General features: G+C 40.9%; 2 protein-coding genes across 3 annotated transcripts; one reads left to right on the top strand and one right to left on the bottom strand.

Annotated features, from left to right (window-relative positions):
- Positions 1 to 1,318: 1,318 nt before the first annotated feature.
- On the top strand, positions 1,319 to 5,196 carry yrdc (yrdC N(6)-threonylcarbamoyltransferase domain containing). Of its 2 annotated transcripts, XM_072678816.1 has the most exons (7): positions 1,319 to 1,390; positions 2,117 to 2,220; positions 3,473 to 3,668; positions 3,750 to 3,864; positions 3,960 to 4,079; positions 4,178 to 4,308; positions 4,553 to 5,196. In XM_072678816.1, exons 2-7 carry the CDS (start codon positions 2,148 to 2,150, stop codon positions 4,617 to 4,619), a joined length of 702 nt encoding a protein of 233 aa, XP_072534917.1. In that variant the 5' UTR covers positions 1,319 to 1,390; positions 2,117 to 2,147; the 3' UTR covers positions 4,620 to 5,196. The 2 variants fall into 2 exon arrangements, with proteins under 2 accessions (XP_072534917.1, XP_072534916.1); XM_072678815.1 differs by lacking the exon at positions 1,319 to 1,390 and having other exon boundaries at positions 2,026 to 2,220.
- Positions 5,197 to 6,331: 1,135 nt separating this feature from the next.
- Positions 6,332 to 14,831, bottom strand: LOC140555548 (glycoprotein endo-alpha-1,2-mannosidase-like protein). The gene is made up of 4 exons (XM_072678814.1): positions 13,799 to 14,831; positions 12,473 to 12,582; positions 7,820 to 7,896; positions 6,332 to 7,406 (listed from the first exon to the last, which is right to left on the bottom strand). The coding sequence occupies exons 1-4, from the start codon at positions 14,298 to 14,300 to the stop codon at positions 6,770 to 6,772; spliced, it is 1,326 nt and encodes a 441-aa protein (XP_072534915.1). The 5' UTR covers positions 14,301 to 14,831; the 3' UTR covers positions 6,332 to 6,769.
- Between the last annotated feature and the right edge of the window lie 1,146 nt (positions 14,832 to 15,977).

Here is a 15,977-nt window from a genome sequence, read left to right as displayed (position 1 = left end):
AACTGTGTCGCACAAGGCCATTTTCTCTTCCATCACAGCCACCTTTGCGCTCAGAGCTTCAAGATCACGTTGGCGCTGAAATCATACAGAGGATAAATGGAGGTCAGCAGGGCTTCCAGGGGAACGTCTGTAGAGTTTGACCACGCTAGAAGAAGCCACCTGCATTTCAAAAGGGTCTGTCAGCTCGCTGGAGCCATCACTGCCTTTTGTTGTGTCTGTGTATTAAATAAATAAATAAATAGTAAACAGCATATGAAAGTATAAAAATGAAATCCAACGGTCAGATCTTATTCCTGACCTGCTTGCGACGCCATGAGGATGCGGGTGCTCTGGTAACTCTGGGCTCCGTTAGCTAGCTAGTTAATGACCTGCAGCTGAAGCTCTCTCTGTTTTACTGATTGACTCCAGAGGTGGGTGAGACAAACCCTACATTTAAGAATCACGTTTGAATACATATTAATAATTCAAAATAATATTAACACGCACGTACATATATATATATATATATATATATATGATAAGATAAGATAATCCTTTATTAGTCCCACAGTGGGGAAATTCTGAGTGTCACAGCAGAAAGGGATAGCAAGACAATCAGTTACCAAAAAATGTAGATAATATATACACAATATAAATAAGAAAATTATATTATTTTGAATTATTAATATAGTAAAACAGAGAAATATATATATAATATTCTTATTTATATTGTGTATATAGTGTAAATTATTTATCTACATTTTTTTTGTAACTGAGTGTCTTGCTATCCCTTTCTGCTGTGACACTGAGAATATCCCCATATATATATATATATATATATATATATATATATATATATATATATATATATATATATACTATATTAATAATTCAAAATAATATTAACACACACACACACACACACACATATATATATATATATATATATATATAATGTGTGTTAATATTATTTTGAATTATTAATATAGTAAAACAGAAATATATATATATATATATAATGTGTGTTAATATTATTTTGAATTATTAATATAGTAAAACAGAGAAATATATATATATATATATATATATATATATAATTGAAAAGGAGGACAACAGCCTCTGCTCCTGATAGTAGCTGAAATAGATGTAAACAGAACCTAAATACATAAATAAAGTTTTCGCAACAAAATAGATAGAATATAAAGATAGCTTTACAGTTAAAGCGACCCTTGATCTGAAAGGTGAGGGGTGCGGGTAGCTGTGGTTAACTCGTAGGCAGATTTGAACGCATTTGAAGCACGCGGTCAAAAGCGCCCCCTGGTGGAGCATCTTCAGCCTGCAGGGAGTGACGCGGGTCCAGTGTTGATGTTACAGACTAAAGCGTGGCTGAGACTCAGCGCTTCTCATCTAGGTGGGTTTTGATTAGCCGGTCATTGTGCTGCTTATGTCTGCAACGTTGTTCAAGTGCAGTCTTACTGCCAGGATAAGCTGACTAGTCTGTAGCAGTAGAGGCTAATTAAAGTGGATGATGAAATCTCCATCCCCTGAAGTAAAAACCCAGGGTTACAAAACGTTCATCATAAATATCTAACACGGCCGAGGTCAGACACTGTGTGCAGCTCTACAATTGCGTTTAGCTTCAAATCAAATCAATCAACTCATGAAAAATAATTCTGCACACAGAAGAAATACTCAAATTTGTTTTGTTTTTTTTATTAAACAGTACAGTATTAAATAATCTGAAAAATATGACTGTTTTGTTATAGTTTTATGTCACCGGACTCACCGGGTGTATTATACTCTACTGAGCCCCTAAAGTATCCGTTCCCTTAATGTAGCTAAAGCGCCTCCTCTTAAATGGAGGGATCGGATTGTTAAATTGGGGAGACAATTTATTAAATCCAGGTAACGGATATATAATATCTCTAAATATTATATATTTTTATGTCTCGATGCTAGCTGCTCTGAAGTACACCGTGGACACGGGACTTTTATTTTGAAATTGTCGCTGGTGAAAACGTCACGGTTCGTGTTTCTAGGCGGAACCATGCTGTACACTCAATGAAGGGACTAGTCCTATGGGCTTCAGTGTGTTTGTTCGTACATTGATCTTGTCATCACACACTTGTCTTCACAGCGCTGGGGGAATCAGAGCTAATTGTAAAGAGATGAAAACTACGGTCCTGCGTTTGTTCCAGCAGCCTTCAAACGGCCCTCTGTCGCAGCCGGCGGACAAACCAGGTGCGTTCAGCTACTTCAGCTACATTCGCCTCGAGTCTGATGACATACAGTGAAAGTATGACCAGCTAACCGACGAACACACACACACACACACACACACGCAGACCTGTCTGACTCACAGCACAGATCTACAGCTCTTTCACGCTCTTATGGTGAAGTTAATGTAGTTACCCGGCTTAGTTTCCCAGCCACGTGTTTCCAGCTGTCATTACTGGGTTCAGTAGCGTTGACCTTACTTCTGATCCTGATGTTTCTTTTGAGGATCAGTTCTGATATAAACATCGAAACTAAGTGTGTGGACTAACAGCAGACACTGTGTCTATCATGCTATGAAACCTGTCCTAATGTGCCACCTCTAATGTGTCCTAATGATTCTGAAAAGGATTTCTTTCTGCCTTCTACACACACACACACACACACACATATATGAGTGGATGCTCTTCAGATCATTTGGAGCAGGAGGAATCTCAGATACAGTGGGGAAAATCTCCTGTGGTGTTTAGTCTGTACAGGATGATGCATATGTTAAGGGAAATAAACTGGTACATTAGACAGTTTAGTTTTTATAGCATAAAAAAGAGAAAATCCTCAAAAGAAAAAATCTTGAAAAAGCACAGTAGGACAGCATGAATTCCCTGCTGTCCTAAATTCAAAACTGGTGACCAGTCCATGTGCTGGACTGCTGGATACTGTTGTGTGTTTGTTTTAGCAGGGCTGTATGGGGATTATTGCATTAATTTAATATGTATTATATGTCAATAAATTTCTAGTTTGTCCTTTTTTATTGATGTGAAATTATAGTTTAGTTGTACAGTAAATGGATGTCATCCTTAATGTTTTTTTAATGTTGGGGGTTTTCCCCATTTTATCCTGGGAGAAAGCAGCATCATCTACACACCCTGGAGAGAGAGACCGGGATTTACAGTACTTTGATTCATCAGTACTTTGATTCATCAGTATTGTTGTGTATGAAAGTATCAGTATTTGTATGGAGATGTTAACTGGTATTTATTTTATTTGGAGTGACTGAACCAACCTGGAGTGTCTTGTGCATGACATTATGTAATATTTTGCTTGACTAATTACTCTCTAATTACTCTGTTTATCTCTGCCGTATTTAGTGAATAAACAGTGTTAATTTTTGTGACAATTACGTTATGTATTGCATCTCTGGAGTTATCGTTGTCTGTGCTAGATTTGTTCTGAAATGTTTTTTTTTTGTTTTTTTTTTTCCCCTTCCCCTGAAATACAGACGGAGTACATATCCTAAACTCAACAGTACAGGCTTTGAAAGATGGACAGGTCGTGGCTGTTCCCACTGACACAATATACGGTCTGGCCTGCTTGGCTCAAAATTCAGAAGCCATCAAGAGGGTGTATGATATCAAAGGGAGAAATGGCAATAAGCCTTTGGCCATTTGTGTGGGAGAAATACAAGACATATATAAGTGGGTTTTCTGCAATTTTAATACAGATACCATGTAATGTTGGTGCTGCTACATTGTAAACACACATCATATTGTGCACAGATACTGCAAAGTGGTTGTAAAAGAAGGGCTTCTTGAAGATCTTCTTCCTGGTCCGGTAACGCTGGTCCTTGAAAGGTCGGACACACTTAATGCAGACCTCAATCCATTTACTAAGGTGAGTAGCTGACTTTATTTTGCTGTCGAGCAAAGCTGTTACCTGTTTCTTTGAACTGATTCTTATGTATGTCTTTGTGTGTGTTTGACCTGTAGCTTGTAGGAGTTCGCATCCCAGACCATCCCTTCATGAGGCGCTTGTGTCAGGTGTGTGCTGAGCCACTTGCTTTAACCAGCGCTAATGTTAGTACACAAGCCAGCACTGTTGCTGTTAATGTGAGTACAGATGTTTCAGCCTTCTGTTTATACCATCTCAATAGAACCATGCTCAAATATGCTTTCACTGACTCTTTATTTCTGTGCTTCAATTCTAGGAGTTTGAAGATCTCTGGCCAAAACTGGCTGTTGTTGTGGACGGTGGCCCAATTGAAGACCAAAGTCGACTGGGCTCAACAGTCGTAGACCTCTCTGTTCCTGGCAGATACCGTATAATAAGACCTGGCTGGTAAGTATTCTTTTATAAGAAAATCAGTGAACACTACATTAGCTTGAAAATCTAAATAAAGCAATTTATAGGTTGTCAATTTTATGTTGAGAAGATTTTCTGATGTTACTGAACTCCTTTATACCTGTGACTCGTATTATTGCTACTACTGTAAAAAATGAATTGATTAAATATTACAAATTAAATGTGGCATATTGACTTTAGTTTGTTTAGAAACTTTTTTTATTACATTTTTTTCCCCTAGTGCTTTTTCTGCTACAGTCGCGGCACTCGAGAGCAAATATGGATTATTGGAGGATCCTGGTAGTTAATGAGTTTGTAGTTCACTGCTTCCCTCCAGCTAAAGCATACATCCACTTTCTGTGTTTGACACGGCCAGCTGGATTAAAATCGATTGGACTGAAAAGGCAATGATAAGCAAGCTTGAATATCTCAGGAAATGGAATTGTTCTCTTAGATGAGAATATTTCTTTTTTGGAATTCATACTTGTCTGGCTTTGGGGCTGTCTGCAAACGGGTGTTTTTTTTTTTCCCACCACCTACAGTTAATAATAAAGCCTGGGAATTTTGTGTTTTGCTGGATATCGGGATGTTTTGGTTGTTCCATATACATTATTATTTAGATTTATTTTTTATTTGAACTGTATTTATTGACATTTTTATGTACTGTACTCCATGGAAGAGCTTATGGACTTAATGTTGGTAGTGCAGTTGTTGTACTATGTTGCATTGAGGACCAGAAAGATTTTTCTTTCATATGAATACGCACAGCAGAAATTGAAAATGGTTTTGAACCTGTTGCAGATTATGATTTTTTTTGTCATCAGAGGATTTTCGTCTTAATGATTGTATGTAAATAATTAAACAATAAAATGTTTTATTCCTCTATGCATTTTCTGTGTACCATCATGTTTGTGTGATGGATTTTGGATTATTTGTTTGCTAAATGAACTGGCTTGTATTTAAAACTCTTCTCTAAATTGTCTAAGTTACCTTCAGGCAAGCTGAAGTGTCTGCTCAGAAAGCATGTGTTCAGTTCATTATCTGGATTAACTGGTTTGCTTGAGCATTGTTTTGGTTATAAAAGCTACCCAAAAGCTCATCTGTTGCTGTGCAGTTTATGTTGGTCTTTCATCAGTGGTTTCAGAATGCTACCCACAGTAGGCTGTTGGCTGGATCATTTTAGTAGGTGGGCTATTCTCAGTCCAGCTGTGAGGTGTTTAAAAACTCCAGCAGCACTGCTTTGTCTGATCCACCCATGTCAGTGTCACTGCAGTGCTGAGAGAGAATGACCCACCTGCTCTGTGGTGGTCCTGTAAAGTGGTCCATGACCACTTGAAGACCAGTGTGAAAGGAGGCTAAGAAACTATGCAGAGAAACAAATGAAATATAGTCTGTAATATTAGAACTATAGAGTGCCCCTATATGGTGAGTTGAGCTGATAAAATGGACAGTGAGTGTAGAACGAAGGAGGTGGTTTTAATTAAGTGGCTGAGATGATGGAGATCAGCAGTTCTTCTGGCACCAACAAGCAAGTCATGCTCAAAATCACATTCTTTCCTCCATTCTGATGGTTGATGTGAACATTACCTGAAGCCCCTGGACTGTATTTGCATGGTTTTAGACATTGCACAGCTGCCACGTTACTGGCTGATTAGATATTTGTATTAATAAGTAGGGGTACATAATTTCCCAAACTATTGCTGCATGAGTGTAATTTAACAAGTGGTATATAACAATTTGGGTTTGAGAAACATGTCTGGTATTATCATGCTTAGAGCAAGCTAGCTCTCTAAGGATTTCAGAAAGAAGGTTGTAGATGCCTTTGAGTCTGGGAAGGAGTTAGGTGACTTCCATGGTATTGGATATCAATTATCTACAAGCAGAGGAGATTTAAAACCACAGCCAACTTGTCCAGACCAGGCCACCCAAGCAAACCTCAGTAACGAGAGCAAATGATTACGAAATAGGAACGTTTGTTTATTCATTCATTTATTAAATAATTCATTCACTGAGGGGAAAGTTGTATTTGTGTAGACTCAAATTTAGGAAAGAAAATCAAGCTGGTATTATAACGACAGGGTGTCAATATCAGCTACATTCACCACAGCATTATGCAACATCTGGGTAAAGGCCTATATCATTGAGGCCACCACATCTGCAGACTTTATCTAATTGCTCCACACTTAGAGGTGGCACAAACACTGGAGTCCTGGATTCTCCAATGTTTGTTTTTTCTGCGTCACTGCATTCTGGATTGTGTCTGTGATTGATTGTTCCAAAATATGAAGGAGAATAAGGTTCTGGTCACAACAGAAAAGCTTAGACTGTCCCATATAAAATGTCCTTGACTTTACAGTCAGAATGCTCAGTAGATACATCAGTCTCTCACAAAAAAAAAAAAACGCACACATGCCACTGTCTTACCTCCAAGACAGGCAGCCTCAAACAAATGCACACTTCACATGAGCCACTGTTCTTTCTCTTTACTGAACTGCTCAACCCATCTTCGAGTCAGCTCTAAATACAGATCGGGTTCATGCGGCTGGTAGTCCAAGTACAAACGTGTGACAGTCTTTTTAGGCACTGCTCTCTCAATCTGTGTGCCCTCATGCCACTCGTTGAAGGAGGTGATGGTGACGATCTCAGGCCGGACGTTCAGTGCCGCCTGTAAGGCGGTTTCATAATATCTGCCGTTGACCCTGTTGCGAGTGTTGTGATTGTTCCAGGGCCGGATGCTGGTGTCTATGTAGCCGGGCCCTACGCTGGGAACAAATAGCAGATTGTTACCATCGCAAAAGACCTTGATGCCCTTCCAGTTTTGATGCGAAGAGCCGTAGGAGAAGCCGTTGGAAGCAAAGTAAGTATACATCCCATCAAAACCCCCTGCCAGGATGTCGTGTTTGTGTCGCTCCTCCACTATGAGGGCAATGAAGACCCCATCGTACTGGGTACCACGCAGACTGTGTGAACCAGTGGCAGTCAGCAGCTCTGCCCAGCCCTCCGGAGGTGTCAGGTAAGAGTCGTAGATGTAGAAAAGAGGCAGTGCTTTTCCGTTGCTGGTAGTGAAGCGGTAAAAAGCCCCATGATCTCCGTACCTGCATGCATATGGAAAGAACACCTTTAATTTTTTACAACCTTCTTCTCCACATAACAGCAAAAAAGTAGAAGGCCATTAATCCACAGCTGAATATTTATGAGAGCTGCACTTGCGCCATGGCTTGGAATAAAGCATTAGTGAAGAATTCCCACATCTCTGTAAATGTTTTAGAGCATTTGATCTGACACATGTTTCACTTACCTCAGTATCCTGCAAATGTGAAAAGCAGAAAGACATGTCTTGGACTATCACTAAGCTGCAAGGCCTACACAAGGTTGATATCTCTGCATTAGACATCTGCCTTGTATGGGCCTCGCATCAGACATACCTCAGTGTAATGTTTTCACATCAGGCATGAAGTAGGCCATGCAACAAGCAAATGGCAGAGTCAAGTCAGAATTTTGAACCAACCTGTCAACAATGTATTTGATGTTGTCATGTACACTATGATCAGTCCTTCCTTTGTAGGGCTGGATATGGAACGTGACCTGGAACAGTACAAAGCAAACCACATGAGCCAAGTTCGTCAAGGTTTTAGCATATCATTACTTGCATTTTTCTAGTTTTTGACACAATTTGAATCTTGGAGTTGTCCTTCACATTGTGTCAAACATGGTGGATGGACCAATAGAAATGCTCCTTGACTTCAATTGTAAGTTAAGATGGTATTTTTATTTTTCTGTAAAGTGGTCATTTTGGAGATGCTAGGGTATTGCGCGACAGGGACAATATTTGCCTTCCTTTCACTTAGGATATAGACATACATTACAGCACATGCTGATATAACTCCCTTTAGCTGTTTACCTTCACTTCCTTTTTCTCTTTCAATTCAAAGCACAGTTATATAAACCGTTCAGTTAGCTATACTGCATTCTTAAGCTTGTCCTTGGTGGCTTCAGTAACCTTTTCATGGAATAAGCTAAAAAAACATTGACTCACCAAAGTAACAATGTAAAAAAAGGTCCATGTAAGGTGTTCAGAGCTGCTGCAAGGCAGCAGAATAAAGAATTCCAGAAAGATTCTTCTCATCTTCTGATGTCTCGGAAAAGATGAGCGGGGCTGATTGTGTCCAAGCTGACCTTAATCTCTTTCAAACCTTAACTGCATTCGAAAGCTTTCTTTGCCCCTGGCAGGAATGTCCTCATGTAACCATCAGCAGCACAAGTTAATTTCACAGATGTCCTAATAACCACATTCGGCTTTTACCTTGAGTTTATTGCGTGCACTGCATGCCGCATGGAAAAGAGCTTGGACTGATGAAAACCCTAGAATTTCATCTCATTTAATCTAATTATGCATTTCTGAAGGCCCAAACTAGAGGTTCTTTTCTTTTCTTTGTTATATAACTTCAATTTCAGGAATTTGTTGATTAAAGTCTATATAATTACCTATAATGAATGTCCTTCAGAAGGACTTTCATTTGAGCCTAACTGGCAGTGTGTTTGCAGTCATAACTGTGTTGCTTTTAATTCTTAAGGAAGATTTGGGCTAGAATCCCATCAGATCTTTTGTTTTTATTTCTGAGAGAGAATTTTGCACCCACTCAAACGGATCACTAAAACTTACACATGTTGTCAGTTTGAAAGTCTTGTTCATAGGGGTGACACGTGTGTATGTGTGTGTGTGTGTGTGTGTGTGTGTGGGGGGGGGTGCACAGGGCAAAATGGCTCTGTGAAGCGCTGAGTGTAGCCATTAGCGAGATGGATGTCAACACCTCACAGCACGCTAACACAATCAGCGCAACGTCAGTGCAGTGAAGGCATGTTTCCCCCTGACAGCCTCCTAATTCGATTACTCTCAGAAGCTCATCTTGGCTGTGTTTGTCCTCCGTCTGTCGAAAAATCTCAGCCTAAATTGGCCATATTAGGATTAATAATAGATTTTTTGATTAAAGATATCAGACACACGATTGCAAGCTAACCAAAAAAAAGCTCCCGGTGCATGTTTACTATTACTGCATTCACTGTTTTTTCTGTTGTGTCTGTACGTGTCATTCCTTGGGAGTTCAGCTTTAATGCACTGGAGGGTAATGCAGCAGTAGATGTTATGTGGCGGTGCTGAACAAGGAATATTGAGCCCTCATTTACAGTTCCTTGTGCACAACAGCTATCCTCATGAGACATATCCTCATGTCATGCCAACACTGAGGTAGAAAGGCACTAATGGATGGAAGTGGCACAACGGCACTTTATGGAAGCACATGCATTTTCAGTTTGACACTTTGAATCGGGGCAGGAGGCTGGTGATGGGGGTGTTCGGGTGCTCTTACATTCATGTAGATACTGTCAATTAAATGCTATTTAGGCTTTAGTGACATTTAAAATCTAAGTGTTACTGACTTAAGTCCTGTTGGTGAGTATTTTCCATAAAGAATTGCTTGTGCAGATGTTCTCAGGTAATTAAGAGCATTTCTGCTTACTGAGATATATACATCCTTTTTATCGCTCAGGGCAGCCTTTGCTGAGGTTAGTGAAGCAGCTGCCTTTGTTCAACGTGTGAGAGGAAAAGCTGGCATCATTTCCGCTCAGATGAGTGAAGCCACTGAACGAGCCAGCTCATGTTCCAGCAAGAGCAGTTAATGTTAAATAAAAGCCAGGGCATGGCAGGGCTGTTTAAATACAATTGATGAGATTACAGACACTGGTACACAAAGGTACAACATAGGAACACACTGGTCCTCATGCATAATGGCCGTGGCAAGGCTATCGCAGCGCTCTCCTTATGTAACACTAGCCTTAGGCTAAGTAAAAAAAATGTGAATTAGGTAAATTAGGATGTTTTATTAAAGCATGGTGAATAACTGTGTTATATTCAGAATGTAGAATGTAAAGTTTTTGCTTTAAGGTTGAACCCTAATAACATGTCCCTGTTCTTGAGCTCATGTAAATAACCAAATTGGGTGGTGAGCATTATGGCATCGCTCACCCACCCCAAAATCCCCTCTGCGACATGCCCTAGTTACTGGCTGGAACCCCTCTGGGCCTAAAATGTTCAGGGAGGCAAAGTAACAACACACACACACAAGGTCATTTTGAACTGTTTCACTGGCTTTTGTTCAGAGAGGCAGCTCAAATAAAAATTTTGGTATGTTCAAAAAGGAAGAAAGCAAGCAAGAACGCAAGTAAAAAAGCAAGTAATTTAATATACCAACACTAACAGGCCAGAATAGCCTAATTTGCTGTTGTAAAATCAAAACAGTGTTCTGAACCACCGAAGCATGGACTCCACAAGACCTCTGAAGGTGCTCAGTGGTCTCTGGCAGCAGCAGCTCCCACAGATGCTCAATCGTGCATTGCTCCAAGATCCAGTTCTAATACTCACACCATACTTTGCTATTTCAACACTGAGCAGGGTTTGGCATGAGCACTCTGACCAGTCAGCAGCTGCACAGCCACACAGGCAGTGAGGTGCAATGCACTGTGCGTTGTGACACATTCTTCCCTTAACCATCATTAAACATTTCTGTGACTTCTACCACAGTAACTTCTATTGGAGTGGACCGTGCTAGATCGTCCTTGTTGCCCTCGTGTATTAATGAGCCCTTTGTCCCTCCTTAGACCAACACTACTGACGACCAGGAGCACTCCACAAGCCTTGCCGTTAAGGGGATGCTCCAAATTTTGATCTGATTTGCCCTCTGTTTTAGTCACTGCACTGGGCCAGTTATCGATGGTTAGTCCAACGTATCAATGGCCATTTTTCTTTTCTGCTGTATGTTACCTATTGTTGAAATGACAACATTTGAAAGGAGTCCCTTATACTATCTCTGTTCAAAATAACATGCAACACAGTAGTGGTAAAAAACCCCACAAAATCAAGGCTAATCCAGCTATGAACATGTGGTTTAATGTGATTTGTGGCTAAGCTCTTATGACCATTGTAGTAGTCAACATCTTTTTTTTAGTCAACCAGTTTCCATAGTCTGTAAAAAAAAAAGTGTCTACATGACTGTAAAAATAAGTGACTACTGCAGCAGAGAACAACCCATTGAGTTTCCCAAGGAAACCCAAAGTAGTTGTTCTATGGCAATGCTCAGAAGAACCCTTACGTGAACTCTGAGAGGCTTCTGCTTGATGAATTGAGGTTATTTCATAACTCTATTTTGATGTTTGAATCAAATAACCACATAAAATAGAAAGACTTCACAGTTTTAAAGGTTTCACAGTTAAAGACCGCAGGTATTGTGCCAAAGCCCTAACAATCTGACTGGCTGTGCTAAAATGCAGCGTGCACTGAGCAAACACAGAGCGTGCATTATTGATGGGGCTCAGCTGGGGAGAGGTGCCCTTACACGCCTTTCTCTCGTTATTTGGAGCTCTGCTCTCATTCACACACACACGCGCACACTTGCCCTGTGCTGTCCAACTGCTCAGCGTCAGCACACACTTGCATAGTTGTAGTGCTGCTGTACAGCTGTTTAAACACACTAACAACAGCCCTGGGGCTTTGCTTCTTTGCTAACGTGCTCATATGCTCGACTATGACATCCAAAGAGCTGCTGGCTAGCACACACAAACACACAGAGTACTTCCAGCTGATGTAACACAACCAGATACAAAAAGGGAAGTGTCATCAGCTGCTTGAGTGTGTATGTTTGCACACACTTAATAATATGATTTTGATAAAGAGAGTGTATGAGTGTATACATGAATGTAGACTGAATATTTGAATGTGCCTGGGTATAACATCTGCTCTTCCTTAGGGCCTCTCGTTTGACTGCTCTGTACCTTAATGAGAAGTTCTGATGTTACAGGGTTGCATTACGAAGTACTGTAATCCAACCCATGGTTTATGGAGGGTAAAAGTTTGATGAGAGCTTTTGTGTAGTAGCAGAACGGAAGGGAAATCGTTGGTTTGCTTGGTTGCTTTTAAAAGACAGGTTCAGCCTAACCAGTCAAGTTCTGCCGCATTTCTTCCTGAAGGTGTGAACAATTAGAGTCCATCTGAGATCATCTTCATACTCTAAAACTAATAACACAGTCTTGTAATTCTTGTCATTCTACATTTAAGGCCTTGACTTTGAACTAGGCATCTACTCAACAATGCAGGATGACCCATGCTTACCTTTAAGCCATGTCGGATGGCTGCATCTAAGATTGATGGCACCAGGTCTTCAGTGGGCTCTCCGTGGTCATCAGCCAGGCCCGGAGGGTACCATGACACCACTAGAACACCTTAACTCACAGAAGAAAAGAGCGTTTATTGCACTGGACACAAAAGATTTGGTGTATATTTACATGGATGTCACTTCAGGTCACCTCAGATCTTTTCATGCATTTGAAAAAAAATCTATGAGACAGAGAGTACTGTTTTTTTACAAAAAATAAAACTGAACTGAACCAATCTATCAAGTTTGCCAAGTTTGGTAGTTTCCACATACAAAAATATAACCGCAACTTAAATAACTTGTAGAACTTAATAAGAACTTAATGTGAAACATTAGGCAGTTGTAGTGCAAGTGGATATTTGGTATCCATTAGTGCCACAGTAGACATGTGTGGCCAGTGACACATTACCCGCGGCCCCATTAATTAAAGACAAGGCATCTGAGCACACTCCTGTTCTCATGTTCTCACTGTGTGATTAGCCTTTACTCTGTCAGTGTGCAATACAAGAATCATTCAAAAGCCACTAATATCTCAGAACCTTTATTTTTGTTTTGAAACATTTCGATATACTTTGGTAGTTTATAACTTATCATTTAAACTTTGGGATAAACGTGGGATAAACACTTAACAGTTTGCTTGATGCTTAAACAACATTGGACTATACTGCAAGCCAGCTGTTCCTCAAATACTTTGTGACGTCCCAGCTAGAGGTGTGGAGCTGTCCATGTTCTCAGTGCTGAACCGCAAGCCCTGTTAGTCACATTATCTCCTTAAACTTAGCACTTAGTGCTAGATTTTTTTTGTGCTAGCTGTTTTTGCAATCAGAGAGATGCTTATATTTGACACTTGAAAATAATATTTAATAATATATGTATTCCCATGTCGGTTCTTCTGTAAATGTTTCATACAAGTCTGTATTATTTAGTAAGGGTCACTGCTACTGCTCCTACACTACACTTCTATTACAATTCCAACTATTAGAGCTAGGGGATGCTGATCAAATCCAATGGCACAATATTCCCCAAATATATCACTGTATATTATATGTGTTATTTAAGTATTTTTTATTTAGGGTTTAATGTAACCTTTAATGCTTACCATTTACTTCTGTATCTGATCTAGAGCACCTTTGTTACTGTCAGGTCCTGAATGAGTTCACAAACTTATCTATGTAGCCGAGAGCCACACATCATTTCTTTACGGGGTTTAAGACAGCCTAAGGTCTCTGAAGGGGCTCCAGTTGGGACTTCGTGTTCATTCTTTAAAGCACTTTAAAGTGTACCTGCCGCTGTTGCTCCAATCTGCTCCATGTGTGACTCCAACACCTCCGGGTCCCTCGAGCTGTATGGCCCCAGTTCTGGGTAGAAGCTGGACGCGATGTCCTCCGGCGGAAGGTGCCTTCCTCTCGGATAACTGGCGGCTATTTTGGGGTCCCAGTGTGGCACCAGAATGTGATCCCAGTGCAAATATCTCTCGTCCAGCTGCGGGGTCCCATACCACATGTGGTAAAATATATGGACGTCGTAGGATATGCCTTTATCCGGGCTGGAGTTCGAGCCCGCCACTTTAGCGTTGTGTGCTTGACCGGGGGAGGAGGGCTGGACGTCGCTGGACACCGAGCGCCTGTCGACTTTCTCCCCGAGCGCCGGCCGCACGTCAGCGCCTGAAGCCTGAGCCGAGAACCCATCGGTGGGCTTTAGAGTTCTTAAGCCCATCAGAGTCGCGAGCACGAAGAGCGTGAAGAGGAAAAGAGCCACACACGCTCTCCTACGCAGTCGAGCCATCGATTAAAAGTCCTCCTGCTCACTTTCAAGAAGGCGTGAGAATATGAAGGAAAATGGGAGGAAGACCTAAAAGTGAAAGTGACCTAACGTCCTCAAACTTGTCTGCTCGGACTATATGTATAATAACAGCGTTATTTATGCTGACCCAGCAACGCTGGACACCAGAGACTTCTTACATTCTTGCAGATTACACTGTACCGCTGCACTGTCGCTGATCCGTACTGCGGAAAGTCCAGCAACACATTCGGCTGTCCGAAATGTAAACGAGCCTCGGCACGAATAGAAGACCCCTTCTTGCCAGGTTAATTCGCCTGGATTCAGCAGATTCGCCTACTTTTACATGCAAATAAGAACACAGGAGAGGTAAAAAGCCCGGGAGCTACATGTGCATGAAGCATCTGAGCACGCATCAGAGCATGCTAGCCTAGGTTGATATCCCTCCACACTTTATTCCTGAATCCCTTTAAGGAATAAAGCCTGTAGTCCGTGGACGCGTGTTGGTGCTGCAGCAGAGTCGGCGGCTCACTCTCAGTCTCTGGTGGCCTGGCTGCTAGAGCACAGCGCTGCAGCATGGAGGCATAACGGCTGAGTATCAGAGATGTCACAGCCGCTCCGCGCTCTGTGAAAGCTTACCTTGGAGCTCTCTCTCTCTCTCTCTCTCTCTCTCTCTCTCTCTCTCTCTCTCTCTCTCTCTCTCTCTCTCTCTCTCGTCCTGCCGGCCGCGGCTGCGCTATGCGGGGCTGACAGTGTCCAAATTTGCGTGCTCATTTGCATTCCGCTTTCTGATTGGTTGTTACTCAGCACTAACTGGGAAACTAGGAAATATGAATTTGTGTTAAACTTAGTCATAATTAAAGCAGCATTTTGAAAGAATTAGTATTCCTTGCTCCTGGGCTCCCCCTACAGTCGTTAAGTGTAATTTGAGCTACTCCTAAAGGATACACTTTCAACGCACATTTCTGGACAAGCTGAAATACATAATTGTCACTGAAAATGAAAGATTTACAGGAATTACAGGATTTTGCACAAATATGACAGCTTTACTACATATTGTTGCTTTAATAGGAAAACTATATTTCAGATTTCGAATACGTCCCCACATATAACCTTCAAATGATCTATGTGATCTCATGGTATTCATACATATACAACTAACTGTACCCTAAGACATTCATAACATTTGCCCGAAGATCGCACAAAGATTGTCCAGTGGTGGCGCTGTTTTGCAGACCTTCATACAAAATGTACTATTCACCCTTCTGCTTCTGTCCACTGGTGGCAGTGTTTTGCCACATACACACAGGGTGCACACCAAGGGCAAATGACTAATACTAACTAGTTTTTGAGAATGTAGTTTGTATAAAACTGTCAAATAAAAGTGTCAAAGCTGAGTATTCTCAAATATCCAAGAAACATACACAGAACCAGTTCTTGTGGCTATTATCCCACAATACAATGCAAAACAAAAAGGGAGGAGATACTTGTGTCTGTAACAATTATTAGAAAAAAATGGCAGACAATGCCAAGACAAGTGCAGTGACAGGAGGGACATATGTTGGCATGGCAACGCTTCATCATTTCCTGTCAGCACAAAACAGGTTAGTACATTAATATTTTGTGTACTAACCTGCCGAACCCACACTATTAGGATTAGTATATAGTATATACTTTACAGAA

This window comes from Salminus brasiliensis, chromosome 5 (assembly GCF_030463535.1).
Source record: "Salminus brasiliensis chromosome 5, fSalBra1.hap2, whole genome shotgun sequence".
Classification (NCBI taxonomy): domain Eukaryota; kingdom Metazoa; phylum Chordata; class Actinopteri; order Characiformes; family Bryconidae; genus Salminus; species Salminus brasiliensis.
This window is presented reverse-complemented; position numbering and strand designations above follow the sequence as displayed.

Coding starts and splice junctions, on each gene's coding strand:
- LOC140555548 (XM_072678814.1), bottom strand. CDS start 14,300: ATGGCTCGACTGCGTAGGAGAGCGTGTGTGGCTCTTTTCCTCTTCACG. Junction 12,583..13,798: donor GATTGGAGCAACAGCGGCAG/GTACACTTTAAA, acceptor CTGTGAGTTAAG/GTGTTCTAGTGGTGTCATGG. Junction 7,407..7,819: donor ATCAAATACATTGTTGACAG/GTTGGTTCAAAA, acceptor ATATGCATGCAG/GTACGGAGATCATGGGGCTT.
- yrdc (XM_072678815.1), top strand. CDS start 2,058: ATGGGCTTCAGTGTGTTTGTTCGTACATTGATCTTGTCATCACACACT. Junction 3,669..3,749: donor GAAATACAAGACATATATAA/GTGGGTTTTCTG, acceptor TATTGTGCACAG/ATACTGCAAAGTGGTTGTAA. Junction 3,865..3,959: donor ACCTCAATCCATTTACTAAG/GTGAGTAGCTGA, acceptor TTTGACCTGTAG/CTTGTAGGAGTTCGCATCCC.